The sequence below is a fragment of the Aptenodytes patagonicus genome, chromosome 11 (genome assembly GCF_965638725.1).
Source record: "Aptenodytes patagonicus chromosome 11, bAptPat1.pri.cur, whole genome shotgun sequence".
In the NCBI taxonomy this organism is placed as follows: Eukaryota; Metazoa; Chordata; class Aves; order Sphenisciformes; family Spheniscidae; genus Aptenodytes; species Aptenodytes patagonicus.
The window spans coordinates 5904828-5919339 of record NC_134959.1 but is presented as its reverse complement, the minus strand read 5'-3'; the positions used below and the strand labels follow the sequence as shown (position 1 = coordinate 5919339).

The window sequence follows — 14512 nt, the reverse complement described above, 5'->3', positions numbered from 1 at the left end:
CTATTGACTCACACACCGTCGCATCCCAGGGGACTGTGTACTCTAAAACAAGGAATGAGTAATCAGGAAAAAGATGTTTCCCCTCTTCAAAGTATTCACTAAAGCATTCACCCTTTCAAAACTTCCAAACTAATATTTGTTTGGGTTGTAAATCTTACGGCAACAATATCGACAGTGTTAATGTGATCTAAACACTGTACAATGTAAATGAAATTTTCTAAAATATAGACCAGGTCATGGAGATTTCTTCCAATATGGTGCAGGGTGGGTTGTCCTAGTTTAAGCTGTCTGAGCACAGAGTAACAGCAAAGCCCAGAAAGAACAGTCTGATTATTAGACCTGTCTCAAAAGAAAAGACGTATATTCTTCTACAGCTTGGGAAGGGACATTTTTTTAATTCATTCAAGACACCTTTGGGGAGAGTTGATGCTATGTAGAAAGCCAACAGTTTCAGAGGAATATTTTAGAATGCATCTGAAAAATGACTCACTGCATTTGACTGCCATTTTGTTTACTGCTGTGGAAAGCAGCAAATGGTAGGTGTAATAAAGCAGACTTTGAAGAGAAATGTATTAAATGTCTACTTATTGATGGAATATTCTGCTCAATGAGCACTCCAAAGAGCTGATTCGCTACTGTAAACAATAAAAGTCACTTTACAATAAGACAAAATAATTGATTTATCAAGCAGAAACCATGGGGTGTGATTAAGTAGTCATGCATTTCTTGGGAATTAAGAAATTTTTGCTGCACTAATTACTAAAATTGCTAAAGGCATGGGTAGTTTACAGTATTTCTTAATTCTTTCAACATTTTACTCTTCAAATATCAACAATCCCAACAATCCGAGTATCACTGGCAAATTGGAAAGCAGAGAACAACCCTCCAGTTACTTCAGTTTAGATAAAAAAAGTTACATTTTACATCAGCAGAGTGGCTTGTCCTTAGGAATTCAACATTATCACACCACCCAGCAGACCACACAAACCATAAACATCTTTGAGCTCCAAACTGCCATAAGATAGTTTTTATTGAACTGTAAGTCAATACTAAACTGGTTAGCTGGCAAGTTCATAATCACCAGAGGTAATATTCACGGTTCAGGAGATGGGGGTCAATCAAGAGCTGGATGTGCATGTGTTATTTCCTACTTTCATGATAAAAAGTGACAATGTTCAAAATACCCAATATCGATATTTCAAACAGGAATCCTCTCAGTCAGAAGAGTCTTCAGCTTCACTCCACTTGGACCGCACCAGGATTTTTGGTCATAAATGAAATTCCAGAAATAATTCAGTGCTCGATACCAGTGACATTTATTAACCATGCCCAGACTTACAGTATTATACTCAACAACCGGCTCCAATCTGCCACTTGGATAATAGCCTGGGCAGTGCCAAGTCCCGCATTAACGTGGAGTGCAGCGTTGTTACACAAAGGACTGAAATCAAAAGATGAGAGATGCCAACACAATGAAGACGAACGAAAGCCATGACCACAGCAAAGCCAGACCACGCAGCACTCAGCATCACTCCCAGACTCCGGGGGAATGACTACCAGAGGTCAGCTATGAGAACATGGGGTCTAAAAGCCGGTAACAACTACAGCAGGCTGGCTACAAAGCCAAGGTGTGAAGAACTGGTCAGAGCAAACCCTTATGGCGCTCTTTCGTATCAAGAAAGATAATATACAGAGGACGCTCAACACTCTACCTGAAGAAACAAATCCTTCACAGCGTGAAGCTGCAGGAACATGACTTGATATTCAAGCGGCCTCCACAGAAGCACAGTCCTTTGCGTCACATTGGCCACAGCATCGCACTAAGGGCCCTTTGTCGCACGCCAGCGCCTGTCTCCTCAAGGCTCCATCATGCCTGGTGGAAAGTGGGGCTTCCTCTCACGATGAGCTAGTTTGTCTTCACTCATGGCCAAGCTGGTGTGAGAAAACCTCCTCAACCTTGGAATCACCAAGCAGGAGGCATTCGGCAGTAATGGCGGATAAAGGCAGGCAGGAGGGCGAGCTGCTGTCCGGCTTGCTTGGTGCCATCTTCATGGGAATCCCTCACTCAGGTAAGCCACTGCGGTGGGCCGGAAGGACGCCAGCGGTCATGGGGCGGCCCTTTTCCTCAGACGAAAGGCCCAGAAGGCTCTAACGTGGCAACTGCCAACAGCTTCATGCTGCCCCACGTCCCACAGCCGCTTCAAAATGCCGTCTGCCCGCTGCCTCCATGTGAAGACCAGGTGGCGGGAGGTCGGCAGCTTCCATTTCCTGGAGAGGGCTGGCTAATTTGCAAAATGGCTGCAAGAGAGCGGGAGAGGCCTTTCCTTGCCTGGCGGAGGGTGGGTGCCGGTGGAGGCGAGAGGTGGCCCCAAAACCTGCCACCCTCCCCAGGCTGCCCCTCCTCGGGGGGCTCGCGGAAGGGATCCCACCACCTCCATTTCCTCGGCGATGGCCATGGGGTGGGTGGGGCGGCCATGCGGCGCCGAGGGGGCGGGAAGGTGGCCGGCAGGGCCGCCCGAGGCCGGCGGCGGGGAGCCGGCTCCGCGCCCGCCTCTCCCCGCGGTGACCTTGGGCGGGCGGCGCGGCCCTCCCCGCCGCGCGGCCGCTCCTTCCCCCCCCCCCCCCTTTGTTTTTTTATTTTTATTTATTTATTTATTTATTTAGGCCGCGGAAAGAGTTTGAAGCGCTCCCGGCTCGGCGCGGGGTGGGGGGCGAAGAAGAGGAGGCCGCCCTCCGAGCGGCCCCGGGACTTTCCCTGCCGGAGGGCGCGGGGGTACCCGTCCCGGTCCCCGTCCCCTCCCGGGGGCGGGGAGGGTGGCGGCGGGCGGGCGGGGTGTTGGGGGGGGGGGCGCCGGCCCCGCCGCCGCGGGGGAGACGCGGCTCCCGGCGCTGTGCGCCCGAGCTGCTGCTGGTTACGCCAGCCCCGCCGCCTGCCTCTCTGCCTCTCCTCGCCTCTGATTCTGCGCACAGCCAGCCCCAAAGCCTGTCATTCTGCAAAACACAGTTTACTCAACAGAGAGAGCGAGTGGGGGAGCGGGAGAGGTGGAGGGAGGGAGACGGCGCGGAGGAGCCCAGTCCCGCAACCCAGCATGGCTTCAGGGGACCTTTACGAGGTAGCGGGGGGCCGCGGGGCGCCGCGGGGCGGGAGGGCGGCGGGGGGGGCGCCGGCCGGGGCGCCGCGGAGGGCAGCGGTGGCGCGTTTGGGAGCCGCTCCGCGGAGCCCTCTTAGTTGCCGAAGAGCGGAGGAAATCGCCGAGGGAAGGGCTGGGGTGGGGGGAAAAGGGCTGGCGTGTGTGCCGGGGGGGGGGAGGGAGGGATGGAGCGGCTCCCCTCCCTTCCCTCTGCCTCTCTCTTTCTCTTTCTCCCTCTACTTTCCATCGGGCTTGATCTTAGCAGGCCTTGCAAGAGAGAAGGAGGAAGGAGTGAAGGAGAGCGAGAGTTAGCGGTAGGATGGGGAGGCGATCGCAGTGTGATGAGCCCGGAGAGTGGAGAAAGTCCAGGTAAAGTCATAGGCGCTCTGGACGTGCTGAATGTGCAGATTAGTGCGAAAAAATGCGCCTTAGCGCTGCCGGGAGGCGCAGGGATGGAGGCGGCTCTGCGCCCGCTGTGCAAAGTGCAGGAGCCGGCGCCAGGTTGCTTCACCTCGCGCCCGGGGTGCTGCGGGGGCGGCGGGGGCGGCGGCCGGGCCGGCGCGGGGGGGCCGCGCCGCGCCCCCAGCACCATGGCGGGCTGCAAAGTTTGGCGGGGGCCCCGCTCCGGCGGGGCCGGGCGGCCCGGGGTGCGAGGTGGGGCGGGCGGCGTCGCCGCGCCGGCCCCCGGCCCCCCGCAGCCCGGCGTGCGGTCCCCCCCGGCCGTAGCGGCGGGGAGAGCGGCGATGCATCGGGCGACGGCCGCCCGGTTTCCAGGTCGGGGGGAGGGAGAGAAAAAGGAGCTGCTGGCAGGCAGTCGGCGAGACCCAGCCAAATTTTGACCTCAGGCACCCAGTTCTAATGCCCAAACTGAGAACAAGTCTAGCCACTCTTCCCGCGCCAGAGAAGAAGAAGGGAGAAAGCAGAAATTAAAAATAAGAAAGACTGGACCCAGGTGTTTTAAATATCCAGCTCCAGTAAGTGGAACCGGGGTGGAAGTCTACCATCCAAAAAACCCAAACAAGACTGGATGTCCTGCACCAGCTCTGGAACATCTCCTCAGGCTCCGCGTTTCCTGGTGAAATGGCCGTTTGTGCTGTGGGTGTCTGGAGCGTGCAGTTCAAGGGCTAGGACAGAAACGATCACCTTCCAGTTGGAACTGTGTGCTGATGATTAGGCACTGCTCAACTGTCAGGGCGTGCTTGGGTGTGGAATTGCTGCTGTGGTTGGTTGGACATGGTTGGACTTATTCTCCATTTGATGATCTTGATGATCAGCTGTAGGGTCTTAAGTGCAAGAAGTGGAGGATCTGGCAGGTTTCACGTGGACAGTTTTTACTGTCTCGTGGTCTTTCAAAGTCTTTAACAAAGATCATAGTTAAGGGATTGCATTGCTCTATTAGGACTGTATTTTGCTGAGTGGGACACAGATCTTCTTTCAGGTGGACAGCACTTACGCTCTCCTACGTGGTGTTAAATTATCGGAAGTACATGATGATTTGAATAGTATCATTGACCTTTTCTCCACCATTTTGCAATATCTGTCGTATTACTTTGCAACTTTAAGGATATTGCATGTCAGCTGTATTGCTGTTGTGACTCTGGCGTAGCCAGTGGGAGTTCTGTGAAGAACAACTTTGACCTGAAAAAGTTAGTGATACAATTTTGCATTAGTAATTTCTGGGATGTGTAGAGGATCTTTGCCTGGTCGTCTAAGTTTTCTTTAGATGGTTGGATTAGTTCTAGAAAGACATAAAACTAGTACCTCTTAGGCTAATGGTAGCCATGCTGGTTTAGCTCCTACTCATCATTTAAAAAATTCTGCTTTTTTATGATCTTTGTGTTTATTATAAGACGACGATGTTTGACAGTTGGATGTGGGCTGTGCATTGAGTACTACTGCGTGGCATACGAGTGATGTTGCTCAAGTAGTAACCTGGCATGGAGGTGTTCCGGGAGAGAGCAGACTTATAACCCAGATTGCAGTCAATTTTAGGCCCAGTCATTTTGCAGGCATTTGCATGGATGAATGTGAATTGCTAGTACTGTGGTTCAAAGCCTCTGAATCACTTCCTTTCTTTGTTACTCCATTTGAACTACTTTTGCTTATCATTGTATAATATGGAAGAATTGTATCCACCAGAACAGGTAGGTGGAAGTATGGCTATTCATTTCTTGTTGTGTGAGGTGTTTGGAATATGACCTGCTCAACAGGTCATGGTGTAAAATCTTTATCTATGTGTTGGACATGTGGGAAAAAGTATGTGCAGGGCTTAGATTATCAATCCATCTACATTTTGTATCTTCACTGTGAAGTTCTTCTTGATGGAGGTCAGAAGAAATGTCTAGAAAGCTGAAGAGTTTGTATGTCTAATAGGTAGCAAGTGTGTAGATGGTAGTAGCTTCATTTAAAAAACGACTCGGCTTTGCCTCCCTGCTCTTCCCCATCCCAGAAAACCAACCGCATGAAAGGGACTCATTAGAAAGAAGCTCTCACAGCTGTGATGTCCCACACCAGTTAGCACGTGAGATGAAGTGCTTTGTGCCTTCAGAGCTGTCACCTCCGTTCTCGCTTGGATACACCATTCTTTTCAGTCCTCCTGAACAAGTAAAACATTATGTGGATGGCAGGATGATCGTTAAACAGTTTCAGGATTTTAGTTTGAAATACGTTGGGGCTATTGGTGTACATAAATAATTTGGGACTTATGGTGACATTCCAAAGGTATACTACACTCCTGATTCCTCTTTGACTCCATTAGTAATATCTGAGTCCTTCAAGGGCTCTTACTGACCTTCAGCAAATAAGACAATAATTACCTCAGCAATTTGGAGTATTTAATACTGGCTGCAAAATTATTTTTGTTAAAGCCAATCATGATCTAGGAGCCATGATAAAGCACATTAAAAAGTACAGTGTGTATTACCTATACTAACTTCTCATATTTTGGTGGCACTCAAGAAACTTAAGTATAAAATTTTAAGTTTTGGAAATAGATGTGCATATTTATCCTGTCAGTTTATTCATTTTCTACTGTCGTGTTATTTTAAAAGGCTTTTCAACCTTCTAAACTTAAAGATAAATTCAATTAATATCTTTATATTGAAGCAAAATAAGATCACAGACAAAATAACCTCAGTGTTTGGTTAACTAGGTGCCTTTTTCTAGTTAGAAATGTCTTCTAATCACCTGAAATACCTCCTATTATATTTCTTTTAGGACTGTGAAACAGGTACCAATTTATTCTAGAAGCAAAAGAACACTCATAAAAGAACCATGGTGCATATTCCTTAGAAATAACGAACTGAAAATAAATGACTGACAAAAGGGTATTCACAGTGGCCTTCAATAAGGCAGCCCTATCTTGCTTTATGATCCAAATACACTGTTGGATGCGTTCATAGGAAATCCTCGTTAATTTGGTAACAAACGGAAAGGGTAATGTATTTTCTCTTAAATGCCAAGGTTGTTGATTCACATTAAAGTTGTTGTCAGTAATTTAAAGTAATCTTTTGTATTTTCCATGTACAATTTAATTCTCACATTATCTGAACCCAAATAGTTCTCTCACAAAGGCTCTGGTATTAAAAGTATGTGAGATGGCTTTAGAGGGGAAAAAATTCAATATGAACAGTGCACCTAACTTTATTTTTCCTAGCACAGAGCATCCCATTTACTGGAATAAAATTCCACTTCATTGATGAATATATTAATCAGTTATCAGTGTTATAGAGATGCTCATTAAACTGACTGATGCTTTTTTTTTATTTAATTTTTTGGGGGATTATATACAATAAACACAATTAGACATTCAGGGATGATGATGTTGAAATCTGAAGTCTTATTTTAACATTGTCTCAGATTATATTACAACACCTTAGGTAAGTGTTCTAAAGATTATAGCTAAATCTCTGAAGGGGACCGTCACATGCATATATATCTGGATCACAATAGTAAAATCAGTCTTTAAAACTCAGCAGTTTTTGCATTAAAGTGTTGCTCTGTGTGGAAAAGTGATGTTTTAAAAAATGGCATCTTCTCACTGAAATGATACAATGCCCATGGAGAGGAGGCTTGTCCACCATAGTGACAGGTTTCAATTAAATCTTAGTCTGTTTATGCAGCTGTGTAAGAATGAGCTGCAGTTTATTTTAGCTCATGTGATCCGCCAGAAAGATCATGTATTTCCAGATGAATTACAACATCTCTCATTTATACCTGCACTCAGGTACCAGCAAAGTCAAAACTTGAAGATAATAATGGCACAGTTTGGCCTGCTGAATCCTTATTACATGTGGAGACATGCAAATGGGAGAGAACACGGCCGAACTTTTGGATGCTAGGTGAGGAAATGCAAGTGTTTGAGCATTATGGCTTTCCATCTTGCATCTCTTTCAATGGAGTCACTTTTTAGGAGACACATACTTAAACGGGCCCATTGAACTGGAAAGCAGAAATCTATTTTTAAAGTATTTCACACATGTATCTTCTAAGACAGAGGTGACTTGCAAGAAGATGGTATATTTAAGTAAACGTTATTATTTCTCACCTTAAATCAACCTCTTTGTTGTTATAACAGTTCCATGTTGAAGGAACAAGACTGATTTCACAAGCAGAAAACAGTGACTTGAAGTAGGATCTGGGGAATATAGAACAGAGTTAAGCGCCTACTCCTTCTGTAGAATGGCAAGCTATGGGTGCAATACCGGGCTTGTTCCCACCAGTAACACCTTATTTTTTTTTTAGTGGAAAAGCTTTACTAACAACTATTTTAAAGAATCAGCTATTTCATTACACACTGTCACTCATCTATTATCAAAATCAGTTTTTAGAAGACAACGGTCCTCAAAATAAGGTAACCTGTGAGCAGTATTACCCTCAGTAGAAATCTAGAAATCTTGCTACCTGGTGGAAGTTTTCAGGACTCTATTCCAAATTAGGTGTGATTTGCAGTGCAGACAGTATTCTTCAATCCTAAACGGGGCAATCATCTGGACAATAGATTAAACTGAGGTATAAAGCCAATAACGAAGAGTTAACCTGAGGTCCCTTCTGCCCGGGTCTTGTAGTTCTCTTAAATTAAAGATACTGAGTGAGTTTCAAAAGTGTAACTGGACAACTCTGGCAATATTCATTATCTTACTAAGAAATTCCAGTGTCGAGCCGCGTATGGAACATTACAATGCACATAATGACTGTCTTGTTTACCTACCACGTCACTCTGTTACCACGATTCCAACTTCCTCATTACATTGTAAACTGCTTGGCATATTTTGGGATACTGAAAACAAATTGATTTCTTATGCACGTTACAGTTTTGTTACAATCTTGATGAAGTGTTTTATCTGGATCAAGTGTAGTTTATCTCAAGATACATGTCATAAGCATACTCCCGCTTGGGCGGGCTACTGAAAATACACTCTGTATCACTCTCGAAAGCCTAAATGCAGGCAGTGACGGTTTTCCCACCACCAAAGACACTGAACTGAACATGCTTCCCTTCGTCGTCTAGGTTCAGTGTTCATACCTATCTGAAGATTAAAATGACATAAAGTTTTGTAACACTGAATGGCAGATACAGTGTTTTACTTTGGGTTGGTCTTTGATTCAAAATTAAAATCCAGCAATAAACTCATTGTTTAGTAATTGTTTCTGAAAGTTAAAATATTTAGGGAGAGACAGTTCAAATAATGGCAAAATTTAAATGTGGCCTAATATTGAAAGAAATTGGCTAATTATTTTTCTTAAATCAATGGAGTAATTGTGATGGCCAGCTATGCTGTAAATAGCATTTCTTTGTCCATTCATTTGACTTTTAGCAGTGTTACAGTTTCTTGGCTCTGTACATTTTCATCAGTGCAATCCCTTTTTGTTGTTCCTCCTTACCCATACATTTTTCAGACAATTTCTGCAGTACGTTTTATGACACTGGCATCCTGACACTGGGAAAAAAGATTAATTAAATAGTTAACTGTTCCTTGTGTTTAAACTATTAGAACAATATAATTTATCAAACAAAGTGAAATATTTGCAATGTAGGGCAACTAGTAGTGGGGTATGTGAATGCTGGCTTGCTTTATATTCATGCAAATAACAATATTCCATTTTTGACAAAAGGAAAATCATCCTTTTGGCCTGTTGAATAACAATGTCACACTCTGTTTATTATCAAAACTTTAGACTGGTAATATTGCAAAGCTGAAGGGAAATACACTTCAGTCTGTTTTCTTCTATTACACAGAGAAAATGTAGATTCCAATACTATTTCAGTACTGTCTCATTATGAGTCATAATATAAAATATTGTTGCAAATCTATTAGGTCTCTGAAAACTTTCACAATAAGTTGATATGATTGACCTGTGTAGGAAAAAATGATTCTTCTTGTGGCTTACCAAAGAAGGGGAAATAGGTTGACTCTTGCAAAATTGTGAACGGTAGCAGCATGATCAGTAGACTACAACAAAACACTAAAACAAAAGCAGCATTGAAAACATCTGTCAGAAGGACACTTTTCTTTGAAAATAGCAGTTGCTCCACTTGGGCTTTGCTAGATTTCTCACAGACCACCCACAAAACTCGCAGCCTATTCCTTCAGAGGGGCAAAATGGGAACAATGAGGATATTTTCTTCTACAAGGCACTTCACTACATTTATTTAGATTTTGTGGGGTTTATTTGAAATCATCTTATAATAATGTAAGCACTTACATGCGCTCAGCACCCAGTAGATTAAGAAGGGATGCAAGGGACTACACACCATTAAGTCTGAGCTCCATTGCACACAAATTAGTAGCACCTATAAAAAGAAATAGAATCAGCAGATATATGTGAACAAGTCTTGGTTTGGAGAAGAGTTAACATGAGGAAAGGCACATCTCATAGAACTCTTAATCAATATCCAGATAAGAATGGCTCTGGCTGGTGTAAATGGATTTTCAAAAAACCTTCTTGTAAGATCCCACAGGAGTGGCTGCTAGTGAAACAAAGCTGCGGTCCAGAAGGATCGGTCATCTCTTGGACTACCTGGTTCATGGAGACGAAGCAATGAAGGCTGGCTGTGACAGAGCTTCCAAACATCAGTACTGGGACCTATGTTGTGCAACGGAATCATCAATTATTTGAAAATAATCACATTTACTGCTGATAACTTATAGATTATTATTAGCATTGTCAAGAGAAAGGTTGACAGTGAAGAGCTTGATGACGGCAGCTGAAATTCAGTCTTTATAAATGCAAGCTAATGATCAAAGGAAAATAATCCTGACTATACATGCATAACAATGAGCCCTGAAGAAGCCGTTACGATTCAGGAGACATCTTGGAATCATTGTGGAAAGTTTTTGGGTGTGTCCACATTAGTATTTTAATTTGGATCAGGTGCATGCTTTTGAAGTGAATCTCCCTGTGATCCCCATTTACCACGCCTCCATTTGCATCACAGAACTGTCTTGGAGAGCAGTGACCGCTTTCCTTTCAGATGAAACTAAACCAGAAAATGTGTTCCAGCTCCTCATGGGTGTCCAGTCCATGGTACCAGACTACTGCTTATCAGAGGTAAACCTCAGGCAAACAGAATTTTGTGTGTTATTAAAAAAGCAATTGAGAATGAAACAGAAGACGATCATCATCACGTCACTGGGGAATACTGTTGTGCTTCCACATCTGCAGTACTGCACCCACTTCAAGAAGAACAGAGAACTAGAAGTAATGCAGAGAAGGGCCGACAGGGTGTTGCATGGTATGGAATGGCTGTCAGTGAAAAGACACCTTCTGACAACTTTCTGGCTGGCAGAAGTGATGGAGGAAGATATGACTGGTATGGAAAAGACAAATGGGGGATGAGTAGTTAATTCAGCGATGAATGCTATTTCTCATTGCACAAGAAAAGGCATGCAGCAAATTAAATGATTAGGCAAATGACTGAGGCAAAGGAAGTACTTCACAGTCTTTAAGTCTTGGAACTCATTGCCGTGGGATGTTGTGGAAGTCAGAGTTGTAAATGGTTTCAAAGAATGGTAGATCAGCTTCTTGGAAAATAGATCCCTTTATACCTTTCAGCACAAAAAAATAAATCTTTAAACTGCTAATCACCAGAAGCTAGGAGAGTAGAGCAAGGGCAGCACTTACTCTACAGATGCTGTTTCCTAGGCATCCAGTACTAATTTCTGTTAGAATATACAACACGTTGAGCTAAATGGACCTTTAGTCTGACCTCGTATGGCAGTTCCTAGTTTTGTACTTACTACAGTCGTTAAACAAACATAGGTACTGACTAAGACGTTGGTACGGTCTGCAGAGATCACAAACATACTTGCCTTACAAGTTGTATTCTGGTGTTCTAATTGCTAATCATTGTCAGTTAGTATCCTTGCAAACTAAAGGACAAGTCTGAATAGCGGGTTCAGTTTCCGACACAGAAAGTCCATTTGTGTTTTAGAGACCTCACAGTCTGGATTTCCAACAAGATGCAACAGGTGGTAGAAGCAAACAAAAGAGTAGAAGAAGGGAGGAGGTGATGAAGTAACACTGAATCAAACATGCATAATAAAAATGACATTTTGGCTCATTGCCATAGCTCTGGCTAATAACTGGGGTAAAAGGGATAAAGATAAACTAGTAAATATTTGAGTAAATGCATGGAATGAGGCAAATGATCAAGTCAGTATTATTAGAAAGTTATATTAATGTAATAAAATGTTTCTAATGAACAAAAACAGCTTTCTCCAACTTCTATGAGAAAAGCATTTCAGCATCTAAAAGGGTTTATCCACAACTTTTCTATATTTACATTTTTGAATGGTGTTGGTAGGCTTTCTTAATGCTATACAGGGTTGTTAATACACATTTATCAATCTTTAAAGGTCTTACCTGAATATACATTAAAAAGCCACTCACTTTTAACAAACCCATCAAGTTGCTATTGTGGGGGTTTTTTTTCCAGAAATGGTGATTACTAATATACTGAAATATAAACGGTCTAATTTCTAACTGACCAGCTCAACTTGTTAAATTCTTTCACAGATACAAAATTAACTTTTATTTGACATCACTTCGCAGTCACTGCAATGAGCAGTGGTATTGGAAGCTGCTCTCGGATGCCAGGCTAACTACGAAGGAGGGAGCTTTGCTTATGTATCTTATTAGTCTTAGTAATAAGAGAGAGATTACAAAATGAAATGTGACATTACATAGTTTTTTAAAAGACTACTTTGTAAAATTTGTTTGACTATGCTAATGGACTTTCCTTTACATGTTTTGCAGTTGAAATTTGCTCTAATAATATTTTTGAAACCGTTAAATCATTTCCTTTTTTGGAGAAGGGACTAGTTTGCAAAATATAAAATTGCAGCCTATCAGTACTTAAAGGGGGCTTATAAAAAAGATGGCGGCAAACTTTTTAGCAGGGCCTGTTGCGACAGGACAAGGGGGAATGGCTTTAAACTAAAGGGGGGTAGATTGAGACTAGATATAAGGAAGAAATTTTTTACGCTGAGGGTGGTGAAGCACTGGCAGAGGTTGCCCAGAGAGGTGGTGGATGCCCCATCCCTGGAAACATTCCAGGTCAGGCTGGACAGGGCTCTGAGCAACCTGATGTAGTTGAAGATGTCCCTGCCCACGGCAGGGGGGTTGGACTAGATGACCTTCAGAGGTCCCTTCCAACCCAAACTATTCTATGATTCCATGAAAATCACATTATCACATTAATACACCTGATGAATTTGTCTTTCAGAAATGTTTTTGCGATAGGATTCAGGTGTTTTAGCACAGGAAATCTGACAGGAAAGGTGCTGGGGAATTCCTGCTAAATATGGTTCATGTGGAAAGAAAATGCACAGTAATGCTTACTGGGCTCATAAATGGATTCTGAAACTCTTGGACTGCAAAGATGTTGATCACAAAGTTTTTTGGTGATTAATGTAAGGGAGGAGTAGCAGACTCCAGTGCAAATGCGAATGCATGAATTTAGGATGACACAGCGTGAGAAGACTTCTTTGATGAGAAGCGATTGAACTTATTTCTACCTAAGCAGAGGAAGTAGCAACCTTTTAGGTTCAGCAATGGTGCAACAGTAGAGCTTCAAATTAAATAGGAATATGACTCGAGTATCAAAATCCATACAGGGAGGAGGATGGAGACGTTCTGGATGCCAAACAAAGTACTAGGAATTATAGGGAAAACGACATTTATGTGCTAAAATATTTTCACATGACTCCAGGGGAAATAACCTGGAAGTTATTGAAGGAATAAATACTGGCTGATGAGGGACAATTAAAACTTTGTGATTTGACTGCAGTAACTGGAAGCAAGGCTGTAATAGAGTCTGGGTGCACAAACTCCAGCTTTTCACAATCCAAAAAATGTGAAAAGTTGAAAAGCAGTTTCCACTCTTGTATAATTAAACATTACCACTGGTTCATAATTTTCTTCTGTGCTGAAATGGCAGAACTGATGTCCTGTAACAGTCAGAAAAGGAGATGGTAGAGATGATGAGAAACTTGACAATGTTTTATCCAAATAGTCACTATTATATACCTAATATGCAGATTAATACATAACAGTATACAGTATTTGTATAGTCAGCAAAATATACCATAGTATGGGAACAGTGCTAAAAGTAAAAGGAAACTGAAAGAAGCAATAGGTATCAGCTTCAGCTCTTTGGCAGCAGAAGAGGCGAACTTTTTTTTTGTTTTTATAGTGGAAATGCAAAATGACTGCTTTTCTGTATATATAAAAACAAAGTATGAGACAGGCAATTAAATAAAAGATAAACAATTCAGGCTGCAAAACTTAGTAACACTGAATGTTCCTGTTACTTACTCTTATGGCCTGATAATGTCTTATGTACAATAGAAGCCCTAGTCATCTGTGCACTGATGATACACAAAAGGTGGAACAGAAACGCCAGAGAAAGCTGCGTTTGATAATGTATTTTTACATATACCGGGGAAATAGTATCTCTTTTACTTTACACCCACAGAAACACTCATGTTTCTTAATAAAATAAAAAAGGTGAGGCTCTTGGCCAGCTTTTATGGCCTTCTCACTGCCACATTTTATTTGCCTCTTGGTGTCAAGAATGGCAGTCATCAGTTAACTGTGGGAACCGTGGGTCTCAGAGCAAAATTGTTTGACATCACAGAGCCAAGCAATGCCTTCAGAGCCCAGGTGATTTGGATCAGGTCCTTCCTCTGACTTTCCTTTGGTTTAGAACCTGCTGTTTTGTACATAATACTGATGTGTTAGTCTTTTAGGGAAGCTGAAGTATAAATACACCATCAGACTACGCGGCGGGCAGGCTGCCTGTGTGACCTGACGGCAGCTAAGGAGTATCAGAGTGCTCTGCCCCTCCTGTGTCCTCAGTCAGCAAAGACTGAGGAGGC

The 14512-nt window shown here is 43.1% G+C and overlaps 1 protein-coding gene across 1 annotated transcript in view; it reads left to right on the top strand.

Annotated features, from left to right (window-relative positions):
* Positions 1 to 1990: 1990 nt before the first annotated feature.
* The window catches only part of CDYL2 (chromodomain Y like 2), a 63206-nt gene continuing 50684 nt past the window's right edge, over positions 1991 to 14512 (top strand). The window contains exon 1 of the mRNA XM_076349207.1: positions 1991 to 2069. Coding sequence (XP_076205322.1) covers positions 1991 to 2069 — 79 coding nt within the window. The remainder of the gene's footprint in view (positions 2070 to 14512) is intronic.